General features: G+C 52.6%; 1 protein-coding gene across 2 annotated transcripts in view; it reads left to right on the forward strand.

The window, feature by feature from the left end:
* The window catches only part of SAMD11 (sterile alpha motif domain containing 11), a 155317-nt gene that overhangs the window by 95573 nt on the left and 44659 nt on the right, over positions 1 to 15085 (forward strand). For both annotated transcript variants that reach the window (XM_056864962.1, XM_056864963.1), the window contains one exon: positions 4274 to 4366. In XM_056864962.1, the coding sequence (XP_056720940.1) occupies positions 4274 to 4366 (93 nt within the window). The remainder of the gene's footprint in view (positions 1 to 4273; positions 4367 to 15085) is intronic.

Consider the following 15085-nt stretch of genomic DNA (forward strand, 5'->3'; position numbering starts at 1 on the left):
TACCTTTTTATGGCCCGGCACCTGGCTGTAAAAATGCATTTCAGAGGGCATGTCTGCGCACCTCTCCTCGTAAATGGCCGTACTGCAGGTGAGCCAAGCGGATGCCTCAGCCGTGACCCTCTCCCTCCCCGCTGCTCCTTAGATGTGACTCTGGGGGAGGCTTTGCAAAGCTGCATTTGTCGTTAAACCGAGCCGGAGGTTTTGGGAAGCAGGCCTCTCTTGGCCTCTTCCAAACAGTTGGCCAGAATGAGCACTGCCAATCTCATTCAGAGATCTCCCCCAGGCCTTTGTCAGGAGCAAGGCCTCGCGCCTCTCGAATCTGGATTTTATCTGGGCTGCCGCTGCTTTTCTTTGAATTCACGTCTGTGCTATTTTATGCTGATGTTTATTTTTTCCCCAGCTGGTGTTATAGAGGACTTTTCTGCTGGATCTTCTTGTTACGTTATGTTCTTTTTTTTTTTAATCGTTTTCACCGTAACCAGTGAACGTGTTATTGTTTTACCCTGTAAACCACCTCGAGTGACTTTCTTTCGAGAGTTGGCATAAAAATGTTTTAAATAAAGGGAGAACGAGCAGAGGAGGGGTGGAGTTTTTGGAAAGGGACGGGGAGGGAAACCCCCTCCCATGTGGAGTAGGGTCATCAGGGCTGTGGGAGGAAAGGGGGTAAAAAACCAAAAGGCTTTATTTGGGGGGGGAGGGGGCCGTGGACAAGGGAGCCAAGCAGGAGCGGCCAAGTGCGGAGGGGGGATTGGAGGCCGAGCATCGCGCATCAGTCCAAGGGAACCGGTCTAATCTTCTCCTGCTGGACTCTGCTCTCTAATAATTTCTTCCTCCCCCCTCCCGGCTGCCCTCTGTTCAATTACACCCTGTAATTCCCATGACCTCTCCCCTTTCTCTCCCTTTGTCTCGCCGAGTCCCTCCGGCAAAGGGCAGAGCCGAGCAGCCAAGCGACGGCGTGCGGCCGCATGGAGCCCACCGAGCGCCTTTCACCTGCCGCGCCATTGTGCTTTAGAAGTTGGCTGGCTGTCGGGAGCCCAGAATCCGGCGCTGCCTCTCGCTTAACGGGGCTGGGGTGGGGTGGGGAGCAAGCCCGTTGCTAGGGATGTGTAGTTTCTGCCCCCCACCCCATCCCTGCACGTGCCGCGGCGAGTTGCCTGGAGCAACAGGGGCTCTTCCTGCTCGCCGTGGCCTGCCTCCTCAGCTGGAGGGGGGTGGTGGTGGTGGGGTAGCTTGGCGTGAATGGCCTCCTTGTCTCCCCTCCCACCCCCGCCGTTGCTATGGGTCCGCATGTCTGTTTGTGCAGTTCGCGGGATATGCCTCATTAGAAGGGCAGTTTCCCCCCATCACAAAACGGCACTTCAGTCCTGCTCCGCTTCTCCTTGCTGTGAGCCCCCTTAAAGGCGCAGAAGCCCGTTCCCAGGAAGGAATTGGCAACGCAAATGCTTGAAAGCCCTTTGCAGGCTGGGTCTGGACGCTGGGCTGCCTGGTCAGTGTCTACAGAGCTTGGTGAAATGTCCACTGGTATACCATACAAGAAGAAGAAGTGTTGGTTTTTATACGCCGACTTTCTCTGCCACTTAAGGAAGAATCAAACCAGCTTACAATCTCCTTCCCTTCCCCTCCCCACAGCAGACACCCTGTGAGGTAGGTGGGGCTGAGAGAGCTCTAAGAGAGCTGTGACTAGCCCAAGGTCACCCAGCTGGCTTCATGTGTAGGAGCGGGGAAACCAACCTAGTTCACCAGATTAGCCTCCGCCGCTCATGTGGAGGAGTGGGGAATCGAACCCGGTTCTCCAGATCAGAGTCCACCACTCCAAACCACCGCTCTTAACCACTACACCACACTGGCTCTCCCAGCTAAGTGTGGAGCGGAAGATACTCTTTATCATTAATCCCTTCCAGGCGGCATTTTATTTCCCCGAGTGTGTGGGAATCAGAGTCATTCCTGGGAGGGCCCTGGCTCGCTGGAAGAGCCTCCGCTTTGTATGCAGAAGGTCCCAGGTTCAGTCCCAGGCATGCTCAGATAAAAGAGCCGGGCAGTAAAGTAAAGGTACCAGGTCATTACTGACCCATGGGGTGATGTCATATCCCAAAGTTTACTAGGCAGACTATGTTTTCAGGGTGGTTTGCCATTGCCTTCCCCATCCGTCTACACTTTACCCCCAGCAAGCTGGGTCCTCATTTTCGCGACCTCAGTAGGATGGAAGGCTGAGTCAACCTTGAGCTGGTTACCTGAAACTGACTTCCGTCGGGATCGAACTCAGGTCATGAGCAGAGCTTGGACTGCAGGACTGCAGCTTACCACTCTGCACCACGGGGCTCTTGGACCAGGCAGTAGGTGAGGTGAAAGACCCTGGTGAGCCGCTGCTAGTCTGAGTAGATAATACGGACTTTGATGGACCGATGGTCTGGTTCAGTACAAGGCAGCTTCATGTGTGTAATTCTTTTACAAGGGAGAAAAGAAAGGAATGCCTTTGAGGAGGGGGCTAACTCTCCCACTTGCCTCTGGGGTGTGTGTGGGGGGGGTGATGGTTGTAACTGCCCACCTCTCAACTGTGGTCAGATGTATGTTCCATAGAATTAAGTGGGAAGCCACTGGGAATAGGCAACTGTTTTAATCGTTGCAACCCACCTGCATCTTCAGCAAAAAAGGCGGACTCTAAACAAAGTAAATAGATCAAGAAATAGTGTTTGGAAACGGAACTTTGGAGACCAGCGAGTTTCCTTGAGCGGGTTGCAAAATGACGGGTGGGATCGGTGATAAGATATGAGGGATGTCCGTGGCCTGTAAGTGAAGGCGAAGATGTGGGGGGGGGAGGGGAGTAGTAGTTCAAACGGTTATGAAATATTCTGAATTTGGAGAACGGTTGCACCGAGAAGGAGCCAGAAAGCTGATAAAAGCGGAGCAGAAGGTTTGGTTTGCAAGAGTCTAGACCACTGCAGACCCCCGAGAGAAATGATGCAAATCTGCATACAGGCAATCCATATTCTGCAGCAAGAAAAGCTCAATTCCGCGATCGAAAGAGATTATGCACATTTGCACCGTTTCTCTTCTTTTGTGTCGCTCATTTTGCGGCTTTCCCCCTTTTGCCCAATTTATTCTTGCTTTGCTGCTAGTAATGGACAGCAGTAAAGCCCCATCCCATAACCGCTGGAAACCTTATTCTGCACCCAAAATCACAAAAAATCACACAAGGTTGGAAGAGACCACAAGGGCCATCCAGTCCAACCCCCTGCCATGCAGGATCCCAAAATCAAAGTGCTCCCAACAGATGGCTATCCAACCTCTGCTTAAAGACCTCCAAAGACGGGGACTCCACCACCTCCACCACCCCTTTGCCCCGACACGTTCGAAAATTTCAGCAGCCAGGAGCTAGCTTTCTGTTTATTGTAACCGAATGCTGAAATTCTCAGGAAGGTTTTCTGTGCTCTTGCGGAATCATATCACAGAGACACAACCTTGCCTGATATCCCCAAGTATGGTATTTGGGATGGGGGGTGGGGGAGGAGGGAGTGCTGCACCTTTTTGACAAATGAGAGTGTGGTGTTTCCATGACCCCACAGCCACTCCTTTCTTACCCGCATTCAACAACATTCTTTTAACCTCCCCCCCCCCCCGCATTATTAGGGGTGGATATTGATTTTAAATCTTTACCAGGAGAAGGAGGGCAGGGCTGGGGGAGGGAGGGAGGGAAAGAGAAGATGCTGTAATTGTATATTAGGTATTTTGCGGACGGCACGGATGCAGAGGCAGAGAGTTTTCCACGCAGTCGAGAGGGGAGAAGATTGCTTGGCGTTTTGAGAGAGAGGGAGAGAGAGAGGGAGAGAGAGAGTTCTCTGTGTGGGGGGTGGTTTCCTCTCCTCTCCCCCCCCCCCACCGCCGCCACCCGCCAAGACCCCAGCTGTTTTGCATCAGGGCATGAAAAGCGAGGATACACCAGAGGGACGAAAGGCAGCCGATCAAACGATGCAGTTCAGTAAGGAAATAAACTAGATTTCCAAATTTATGGCTGGAAATGGTTGCCATTGATCAGCGTGTTGACGGGCGATCGTGTCCCTTTGGGCTGAATGATTAGGAAAGCATATCTGAGCGTTCGAGATGACTTCCCCCCCCTCCGCCCCTCCTCCCTCCCTCCTTTAGCTGGATGTGTGTGCGTGTGTGCTTTCACCCGCGCTAGGAACCAAAATGCTTCCAAAGTCTCTGGATGAAAGGGGGGGGGAAGAGTCAGTCTTTTTTATCTGATTCTTTTTCTCGTCCCCCCTTCCCCTTCCAGATGAAGTTTTAGGCAAGAGGAGAGCCTGTTCCCCGAACAGTAGCAGTGAATGTCCTCTGGAAAACAAGAAATCCCGAAGCGAGTCCCCAAAAGGTAGGTACCCTTCCCCCCCCCACTGTTGTTTAATGTCTTCTAGTTTTTGAAGTGTGGGGTGGTTGACGTTTACCGTAGGGGAGGGGGCGGAGGGGATGGGATGCTCGGAGGCTGGCTACCGAGTCATCTTTCATACCGCTCAAAGCATTCTTCCTTTCTCAGATCTGGCTGTGAGAGGCGTCCCTTAATGTGAATGACCCTTAATTTATGCTGGCCCCTCTATCCCCCCCCCAAAAAAAAAAACTCGGTTAGGTCTGGTTAAGTTTCTGCCTCTTTAAAAAGTATTTCGTACCCAGAGGAAAGCGTCGTCACAAAACGTTTCGTGTCGGCTCCCTTTTCTTGCCCAATACTTGAGATTAATAACGAAAGCAGCACGATCCTCATTTCCTTCCACGTTGTTTGCTTTCTTCCTTTTTCAGGGGTGGGATTTTTTTCCCCCAAGTAGAAATTAAAAAGGGGGGGGGAGAAACAACCTCTCGCTGGAATGCAAAGAGTTACTACGGGCATGCCAAGGGCCTGAAGCATGTCTAATGAGATTTTAGCACTCCCGCCCCAACTCTTAAAACAGCAGAACGGTACCGCACACAACCCGTGTCTTATCACATTCTGCTTTTGAAACTCTCCTCTGCATCAAAAGCGGTTTGCCGGGGCGGGGAGAGGGGGGAGGATTTTCTTCAAGAGACGCAAGACCAAAGGCGGACTCTCTGATCTAGTTAGAGTTCTCCACCACTGTACTTATGATCAGCCTTGGAGTTCTGGGGTTTTGTCTGCTTTCCCATAAAGCTGACTTTTAAAAAGTGCTTCCTGGAGGGCTGGTAATACAGAGCGGGAGATAAGTTTCATTATTTATTTTATTTATTTCCCTCCAGCCTTTCTCCCCAAAGCCTCTTAAACTGTTCTCCATTTTATCCTTACCGCAACAACCATGTGAGGACGGTTAGGCCCAAGGTCATCCAGCGGGCTTCCATGGCACGAGTGGGGACTCGAACCTGGGCTCCCCAGATCCTAGCCCGACACTTCAACCACTACATGAGAGCCAGCATGGTGTAGTGGTTAAGAGCGGTGGTTTGGAGCGGTGGACTCTGATCTGGAGAACCGGGTTTGATTCCCCACTCCTCCACATGAGCGGTGGACGCTAATCTGGTGAACCAGGTTGGTTTCCCCACTCCTCCACACGAAGCCATCTGGGTGACCTTGGGCTAGTCACAGCTCTCTTAGAGCTCTCTCAACCCCACCTACCTACCAGTGTGGTGTAGTGGTTAAGAGTGGTGGTTTGGAGCAGCGGACTCTGATCTGGAGAACCAGGTTGGTTTTTCCACTCGTCCACATGAAGCCATCTGGGTGACCTTGGGCTAGTCACAGCTCTCTTAGAGCTCTCTCAATCCCATCTACCTACTAGTATGGTGTAGTGGTTAAGAGCAGTGGTTTGGAGTGGCGGTCTCTGATCTGGAGAACCGGGTTTGATTCCCCGCTCCTACTCATGAAGCCAGCTGAGTGACCTTGGGCTAGTCACAGCTCTCTTAGAGCTTTCTCAACCCCACCTACCTTAGAGGGGAAGGGAAGGTGATTGTAAGCCATTTGATTCCTCCTTAAATGGTAGAGAAAGTCGGCATATAAAAACCAACCCTTCTTCTACACCACGCTCGCTCTCGCGCACATGAGGTGTCACATGAGGCTAGTGCAGCTTGAGGGCTTCCTAGAGGCACCTAGTTGGCCACTGTGTGAACAAACTACTAGACTTGATGGTCTGATCCAACAGGGCTTTTCTTGTGTTTTTATACCTATTCTCTCCAGAATCAGACAAGCAGGCCTATTATATTACATGCTATGGACACAGGCAGGATAAGGCTGCTGCAGTCGTCTTGTTTGGGGGCTTCCTATAGGCACCTGGTTGGCCACTAGGTGAACAGATTGCTGGGCATGATGAGCCTTGGTCTGATCCAGCAGGGCTTTTCTTATGTCCTTATGGGTTCTTGTCTGGGAGGAGAGAGGAAAGACAGGCAGCCCTCTCAGAAGGCTCTTTAGTTCATTAAGTTCAAACTAATTAGCTTTCAGTCATGCCCACCTTGTTAGAATTGCTTAATTTTAGTGCCCAAGGAGGCCCCAATCACTGCCGTTCGTCATCTTCGCAGATAGTCCAGGAACCTCCCTGGATCCCCTCCCCTTTTCTCGCTCTTCCCACCTGGCCTGCACTCTGTGCCTAGCAGGAAGAAGAGGGGCTGTGGCTCAATGGTAGAGCATCTGCTTGGCATGCAGAAGGTCCCAGGTTCAATCCCTGGCATCTCCAGTTAAAGGGACTAGGCAAGTAGGGGGTGTGAAAGACCCCTGCCTGAGACCCTGGAGAGCCATAGGGAGGGACTGTGGCTCAGTGGTAGAGCTTCTGCTTGGCATGCAGAAGGTCCCAGGGTCAATCCCCGGCATCTCCAGTTAGAGGGACTTGGCAAGGAGATGATGTGAAAGACCTCTGCCTGAGACCCTGGAGAGTCGCTGTCGGTCCGAGTAGACAATATTGACTTTGATGGACCAAGGATCTGATTCAGTAGAAGGCAGCTACATGTGTTCATGTGTGTCCAAGAAACCCCACACAAAGCTGCTTTATACTGAGTAAGATCCATGAAGGTCAGTATTGCCTACTCAGTCTGGCAGCGGCCTTCCAGGGTCTCAGGTTGAGGCCTTTTACCTCACCTGCTGCCTGGTTCTTTTGAACTGGAGATGATGGGGATTGAACCTGGGACCTTCTGCATTCCAAGCAGAGGCTCTTCCACTGAGCCACAGCCCCTCTCTAAGTGACGGTGGAGTCAGTATGTGACTCTGGACGCAGATCTTGGTGATTTTGCGCTCTGCTCCCACAACGCATCATACGCCTACAAAGTCTTGCAGAAGTGTTTGTCAGCTAACACGGGTAGTTGACCCAGGTATGTGTGCTAATCCTAGTATTTCTCTGGCCAGCTATGAGGTTTGTTAATGAAACTTTAGAAATGGGAAATGGAAGTTTGCGGGGGGAGGGGGGCGAACAGCACCCATATTTGGGTCACTATAGCTTATTTTTTTGGTCTGCTCTGTTTGCAAGGTCATTTTTGTTTTACAAGTCATTGCCCACAAACTCATCTTCACTAGCCAGCGTGGTGTAGTGGTTAAGAGTGGTGGCTTGGAGCAGTGGACTCTGACCTAGGGAACCCGGTTTGATTCCCCGCTCCTCCACATGAGTGGCAGAGGCTAATCTGGTGAACCGGGTTGGTTTCCCCACTCCTACACATGAAGCCAGCTGGGTGACCTTGGGCTAGTCACAGCTCTCTCATCTCCACCTACCTCACAGGGTGTCTGTTGTGGGGAGAGGAAGGCGTTTGTGAGCTGGTTTGATTCTTCCTTAAGTGGTAGAGAAAGTTGGCATATAAAAACCAACTCTTCTTCTTCTATCTTAAGGACTAGACACTTGCTTTAAAAACAATCTGGAATTCTCAGGTTGTTACATTTGGTACCTCTTTCAGAATTTTTGTTTTGGGAGCCAGTGTGGTGTATCGTCAGACTAGGATCTGGGAGACCCAGGTTCGACTCCCCACCCATGCCGTGGAAACTTGCTGGGTGACCTTGGGCCAGTCACATGCCTAACCTACCTCACAGGGTTGTTGTGAGGATGAAATGGAGAAGCGGAGAATGTTGGTAGACCACTTTGGGTCCCCGTTGGTGAGAAAAGCGGTGTATAAATGCAATGAAATAAAAACATATTTGGATTCTGCACTGTGATGATAGAAGATGAGGGAAACAGAAGCCCCGGACCCAGCAGTGGGGTACAACGCTGCCCCTGAAGAACGTGGATTTCTATTGCATCTCGCCGTCCACAGCCCTGAAGCCATTTTTCCTCCGCTTGCCCAAACCCGCCTCTCCATTTCCTGCCTTTCCTCCCTCCGCTCCTCGGAGTTGCAATTAGACAGACATCAATATTCCAATAGGGATCCAGGTGGGACGCTGAAATGCATTTTGCTACAGGAGACGCCAGCTTATCGGAGGGGGACCAAAGTGCCCTTAACCTGTAAGATGCCGCTCCGCAGCAGCACTAATTTCCTCTTAATATGTGAGCGGTATCCGTCTGCAGGCTGTCTCCGACTCCCGCCCCCTCCTTCCCCCCCCTTAGCCCCGGCATCCTCTGAAAAATTAATCAAGGTGATAGCAGTTTAATCCATCTCTTGGAGAAGGCAGCTAAGCTTTAATCAGGCTTTCCCGAGACCTGGCCATCCATCGCTTCGGAATCAATGCTGCTGATCCCAAACCCCAAATACGACCGCCCCCTCCCCCACCCCTGCACAAATTGAAGCCACCTACCCCCCACCTGAGGCTACGCTCCCCTCGATTTAGACGGCTTCGGGCCGGAGCAACAGATTATCAAATCTCAACTCGAGAGCGGTTGGAATGGTCTTTGCACGGCTGCTTGTTGGTGGAGGTTTAAGTGAAATGGATGCTGGGCATTTTCTCTCTGGGTCAGGCAGCCCGAAGGGGGTCTTTGAATAATAAGAAGAAGAGTTGGGTTTTATATGCCGACTTTCTCTCCCACTTAAGGAAGAATCGAACCGGCTTACAATCACCTTCTCTCGCCCTCCCCACAACAGACACCCTGTGAGGTAGGTGGGGCTGAGAGAGCTCTTACTAGAACTGTGACCAGCCCAAGGTCACCCAGTTGGCTTCATGTGTTGGAGTGGGGAAACAGACCCAGTTCACCAGATTAGCATCTGCCGCTCATGTGGAGGAGTGGGGCATCAAACCCTGTTGTCCAGATCAGAGTCCACTGCTCCAAACAACCACTCTTAACCACTACACCACGCTGGCTCCCTTTGCATTCTCCCGCAGTGGGTGGCTTGACGTGGATGCATGACTCACCTTGGAGCTATCTCCTGCTACCTTTTCTACACCTGCTCTCTGTTATGCGAGGGGCAACTTACTAGGTTGGGTCCCACTTTTGGCTCCAGGGGGTGGGCTAAATTTGGGCTAACACCTCGGTAGCCTTTCTCTTTCTCGCTACTAGAGAGTGTTGCCACCGGCCACTCTTCCCTTCCCACTAGAGCCACTCATTGGCAGAGCTGCTGTGACCTCACAGAACAGCTCGCACGTATTCGAACTTCAAAGCGAAGTGGACCATTGGGCAACAAATTCAGCTGGCGCGAGGGAAGGGGAAGGCCCATTTAGGGGGGATTTTGAACTTTGCCTTTTGAGCAAGCTCTTCGTCAAGAAACACCGGGCTTATTCTTCGCCTGCCTGAAGCAGCCCTCCCTTTCACAACGCCACCCTTGTTCCTTCCTCTTACGGTATTGGCCACAACTGCTGTGATGTCACAGAATGGCTCGCAAACAGGCTGAACTGCGGAGGGAACATTCGGGTCGGACTGTGCAGCAAAGGAGAGGGAAGTGGAAAGTCAGTTTGGCGAGGGTGGAGGAGAGAGAGTGCCAGCCAGCTGGCCCTGCTTCAAAGACCTTTTTCCGCCATCGACTTCTGATTCCCCATCCCGTCCTCTTCGCACGCGCTCAGAGAGCAGGAAGGGAGACGGCAATCTCAAAGCAGCCCTCCGAAGGTGGCGGCGGTCTCGTCGCGATGTGTTTTTTTGAGGTCCTTGGCTTTGCCGTGGAGCTTTTCTGAGCGCTCGTGATGGGGAGGGGGAGGCCGCGGAGCGAATTGCTCTCTTCCACCCCTCTCACAAGAGAGGGAGAGGGAGAGAGGGAAGAATAACACCTGTAAGGGGCCACCAGGGCTTCCAGCCGAGCGGCAAAGTAACCTTCCTTTCCGCCCTCCCCGGCAAGCGTTCCGGAGATCAAACGCGGGCCCTATCTCAGTGGAAACAGGGGCTGCCTGAGCGCTCGCTGTCAAACCGAGCAGAACGCTCCTGCGTCTAATATGGAAATACGAGCATATCAGAGGCTGCGAACAGGGGCCGTGCTGGCAGGTCACGGAGGAAGCGTTCTCCTCGGGAGACGCTCCCCCACTCTCCCCTCTCCAGACTGTGACACCGAGGTGCGGAGATCAGCTCTCCAGATACCCCAGAGCAGAGAAATGAAGCTGCGTTGTTGGGGAGGGGGTTTGTCGAAGTCGGCTCTCTCTCCTCCCCTCCTTCCGTTTTTTTGCAGCTGCAAAAATAAATCCAGCAGAAGCGTTCTCGCTTTGGGGAGATTTTTGGGCTACGTTGCGGAAGCAGGGGAGTGAGGGGTGCGTTATCGTGGAGAGATTGTTCAGTTCCTGGTAGGCAGGATTGTTCGTGTTTGGGGAGGGGATGTGGCTCGGCGGTAGAGCCTCTGCTTGGCGTGCAGAAGGGCCCAGGTTCAATCCCCGGCATCTCCAGGCGAGTAGGTGATTTGAAAGACCTTTCTCTACCTGAGACCCTGGAGAGCCTCTGCTGGTCTGAGCAGACAATACTGACCTTGATGGACCAAGGGTCTGGATTCAGAAGAAGGCAGCTTCATGTGTTCATGTGATATACACCCATACATTGAAATTCTGCCACAAGGGCTGTTGGGTGGGGGCATAGATACGCCGACCCAGACTGGTGCTTAATGAGAATTAGCACTCTTCTATGAAACGAAAGCCGAGATTCTCAAGAATCCCCCACTCCAAAATCCAGATTTTACATTGATGACTTCCTGTATGGATTTCCAGAAAACAACAAGTCCTGCATGCGGCTCTTCTGTTCACAGAAATCTGCTCTGTAGGGTGTTGCAGAAATTAGGTTTTGGAACAGAGGTCCACAACTTTTTTTCGAGCCAGAGGGCACATCTGGAATTTTGAGAGGGGGTGTTGGCTTCCATGGGAGATGGAGCCAAATGCAAATTGGCTGCCAATACGTCCCTCCTCATACCTCCTGGGAAGGCTGATAGGGAAATGGAACCACACACTGGCTAAGGAAAGCTCAGGTGCTTACCGGCGCTCCTTCTAGGGTTGCCAAGCTCCAGGTGCCAGCTGGAGATCTCCTGCTATTGCAACTGATCTGCAGCCGATAGAGATCAGTTCCCCTGGAGAAAATGGCCACCACTGGCAATTGGACTCATAGAATCATAGAGTTGGAAGGGACCACCAGGGTCATCTAGTCCAACCCCCTGCACAATGCAGGAAACCCACAACCACCTACTCCCTACACCCCAAGTGACCTCCACTCCGTGTCCAGAAGATGGCCAAGGTGCCCTCCCTCTTCATCATCTGCTTAAGGTCATAGAATCAGCATTGCTGACAGATGGCCATCTAGCCTCTGCTTAAAAACGTCCAGGGAAGGAGAGCTAACTACCTCCCGAGGAAGCCTGTTCCACCGAGGAACCACTCTAACTGTTAGAAAGTTCTTCCTAATGTCTAGACGGAAACTCTTTTGATATAATTTCAGCCCGTTGGTTCTGGTCCGACCTTCTGGGGCAACAGAAAACAACTTGGCACCCTCCTCTATAGGACAGCCCTTCAAGTGCTTGAAGATGGTTATCATGTCCCCTATCAGTCTTCTCCTCTCCAGGCTAAACATCCCCAGCTTCTTCAACCTTTCCTCATAGGACTTGGTCTCCAGACTCCTCACCATCTTTGTTGCCCTCTGGGCACGTCCCAGCTTGTCTACATCCTTAAAGGACTCTATGGCATTGAAGTCCCTCCCCAAACCCCACCCTCCTTAGGCTCCGCCCCCAACACCTCCTGCTGAGTGCGAGGAGAGACCTGGCAACCCTACCTCCGCCGCCATTGGAAAACCCATTAATTTGAATGAGGGGAGCCAATTAGAAGCCCCACCCACTTTCTGAAAAGCTCGGTGGGCATCCTGTTGGGGAACCCTGTTCTAGAAGGTAGGCAACAGGCATAGGGCTGAAACAAAGCTGGGCTGAGCCCGAAATCATGTATTCAGGGGTAAGGGTTCAGCAATAATGTCAAAATAATGCCTCTGCACATATGGAGAGATCAGTTCATTGCTGAGAAGCCTGCCTCTGCATTCCTGGGTTTAGCACAAGGCGTGGCTTCCTTGGCAGAACCCCCTCCCTGTAGAGCTGTTGCCAACCTCCAGGTACTGGCAAGAAGAAAACAGTGCAGGCAATTGTTTCAAAAATGTATATTCATGAAAAAGTGCAACACATAAACAAAAAAGTGCTAATACATAAATGATACAACAAGAATACAATTATATACAAGGCTATTCACAATGTGAAAGCAATATTGAATAAAGCACGATGGCTATCTCCAAAGAAATAAAGTCCAATATCAGGATTCAAGAATCAACGTCTGCTGGAAAACCTCTTGCTGCTCCAAAAAAGGTGACAGAGGGAACGCTATCCCGGATATTTGAAGCGCTTTCACCAATTATTTGGCTTCATTAGCCTGAAATGTTAGTATATGAAAAAATTCATATATATTACTATATATTACCATGCCGGCTTGTCATACAGAATTTAGGGTAAGTCTCTATAGCTAGTCATTCTTACCTCAGCCATAAGGTTTAAGCCCACCAGTATGTATTCTTTCTGGGAGCTTATTTAGGTTGAATTCACCTGGCGCAAATGGCCGCTTTGGCGATTGGACTCTATGGCACTGAAGTCCCTCCCCAAACCCCCCCCTCCTCAGACTCCGCCCCAAAAACCTCACGCCGGTGGCAAAGAGGGACCCCGCAAACCAAACTGAATCCAATCATTGGTTCGCTAACGTCTACTCAGACTGGCAGGGGCTCTCCAGGGTCTCAGGCAGACCCTCTTTCGCCTCACCTACTGCCGGGGATTGAACTGGGACCTTCTGCATGCCAAACAGATGCTCTGCCGCTGAGCCATGGCCCCTCCCCAAGCTTTCCTTGCAGAATTCCCCCCCCCCCGCTCCCTTGAAGTGGGCTGTGGGTTGCTGTCTAGATTCTCTTGGATCGCAGCCAGGCTGACAGCCAGACATGCTTCCCCCAGCCTGGCCGAGTGGCTGCTCGTAAAGTCAGACGAAAATGGCGGCTTTGGCTCCGAGTCTGGACCTCTTAATGGATCCGGGCTTCAGCGCTGTCTCCGCCGGCACCAGCCACGCGGCCGGCTCCCCTGGCAGCCAGGTCCCGTGCCAGGCACGGATCCCTCCCGTACTCGAGAGACACGGCTTCTGTCTGAAAGCGCCACCGGTAAGGTCACCAGCCGAGTTCGCGGGGATGCTATTTATGCCGGAGCCGGAGGGGACGGCAGCGCCGCGTCTCTCCGCGGCATCTGCGTCTGGAGCAGAGCAGAAGGCCGGACAGCTGCCGTCGCCTGGGTCTTGCCCTCGGAGCGGCTTCGTCAGAGACCGCGCCGCACCTGGCGGGAAGCGAAGAGCTGACTCGATCAATCTCTTGCATTAGCCCAGCGACACTAAAGACAAAAGCAGACGGCGACGCCACCGCAGAGCAGGAATTATCCTGGGCCAAGTCTGGGGAAATCTCTCTTTGGAAGCGCAAGAAATCTTGCCGCTTTTCCCTGCGCTCGGTCTCCACCTTGCCCCCGACATCTCCGGGAAGAGTTTACCATTATTAGAAACGGGGCAATCTTTTCTGCCTCTGTGCTTCTGCCACCCTCCTCCTTCTCCGTCCTTAGGGGGCAAAGCCCTCCCAACCTGCAAAAGCCAGTGATTTCAGCCCCCACCTCTTAAATTGAGGCCCTTTCCCCCCCGCAGCTTCAGCTTAGAGCATCAGAGCGGGAGGCTGAGACAGTTGGCGTGTTTGCGAGCTCTCTCTGGGGAGGCGGGTGGGCGGGCGAGCGTGGGAAGCCTTGTCAGTCAGCCTAGAGGAGTGGCGTCGGCAGCGGAGGCGGCCGGAATAGAAGGGGGGGGGGATTCCAAAGGCTTTGCTCCTTCCTTCCCTGGGGTGTAGGCCACCTGCTCTGCGTACGCTTCCCTTCTGATTAACCCCCTCCCCATTCCCTTTTGGAGTCAACAGGTCTTGAAGCCCCTGGCCTAGGGTTGCCAACTCCAGGTAGGCACCTTCCAGCATGAGAGCCAGCCTGGTGTAGTGGTTAAGAGTGGTGGTTTGGAGCTTTGGACTCTAATCTGGAGAACCGGGATTGATTCCCCGCTCGGCCACATGAGCGGTAGACGCTAATCTGGTGAATCGGGTTTGATTCTCCACTCCTCCACATGAAGCCAGCTGGGTGTCCTTGGGCTAGTCACAGCTCTCTTAGAGCTCTCTCGGCCTCTACCTCACAGGGTGTCTGCTGAGGGGAGGTGAAGGAAAGGTGAAGTAGGTGTGGCTGAGAGAGCTCTAAGAGAGCTGTGACTAGCCCAAGGTCACCCAGCTGGCTTCATGTGTAGGAGTGGGGAAACCAACCCGGTTCACCGGATTAGTGTCCGCCACTCCAAACCACTGCTCTTAACCACTACACCACGCTAGCTCTCAGGAAGAAGGTAGTGTCGAAGAGCATCTTCCTCTTCTGGCCAACAGTTTGCTCTGCCCCTCTCGTGTCTGGCCGCAGAAGAGCCAGCACGGTGGTGTGGTCAGTGTTGGGTTTGGACTGGAGAGGACCTGGGTTCAAATCCTTGCTCAGCCACCAGCCGTGCTTCAGAAGGGACGAACCTTAACCCCAGATCTGTTAAACAATTCCCACCCAACCCAGATGCAGTGGGAGGGGCCCCTGGAAGACCCCCGGGTGTCTTTCTGCGTAGTGCTTGCTCCTCACCCGCAGCAGGAGAGCAGCTCAAACCTGCTCCTCGCCGCGATAATTGGGAAGAGACGAGAGGGTTCCTGCTGCCTCTTCTCGGCCGTCTCCCCTCGAGCGAGCAACCATCTTG

The sequence above is a fragment of the Euleptes europaea genome, chromosome 19 (genome assembly GCF_029931775.1).
Source record: "Euleptes europaea isolate rEulEur1 chromosome 19, rEulEur1.hap1, whole genome shotgun sequence".
NCBI classification, from domain to species: Eukaryota; Metazoa; Chordata; class Lepidosauria; order Squamata; family Sphaerodactylidae; genus Euleptes; species Euleptes europaea.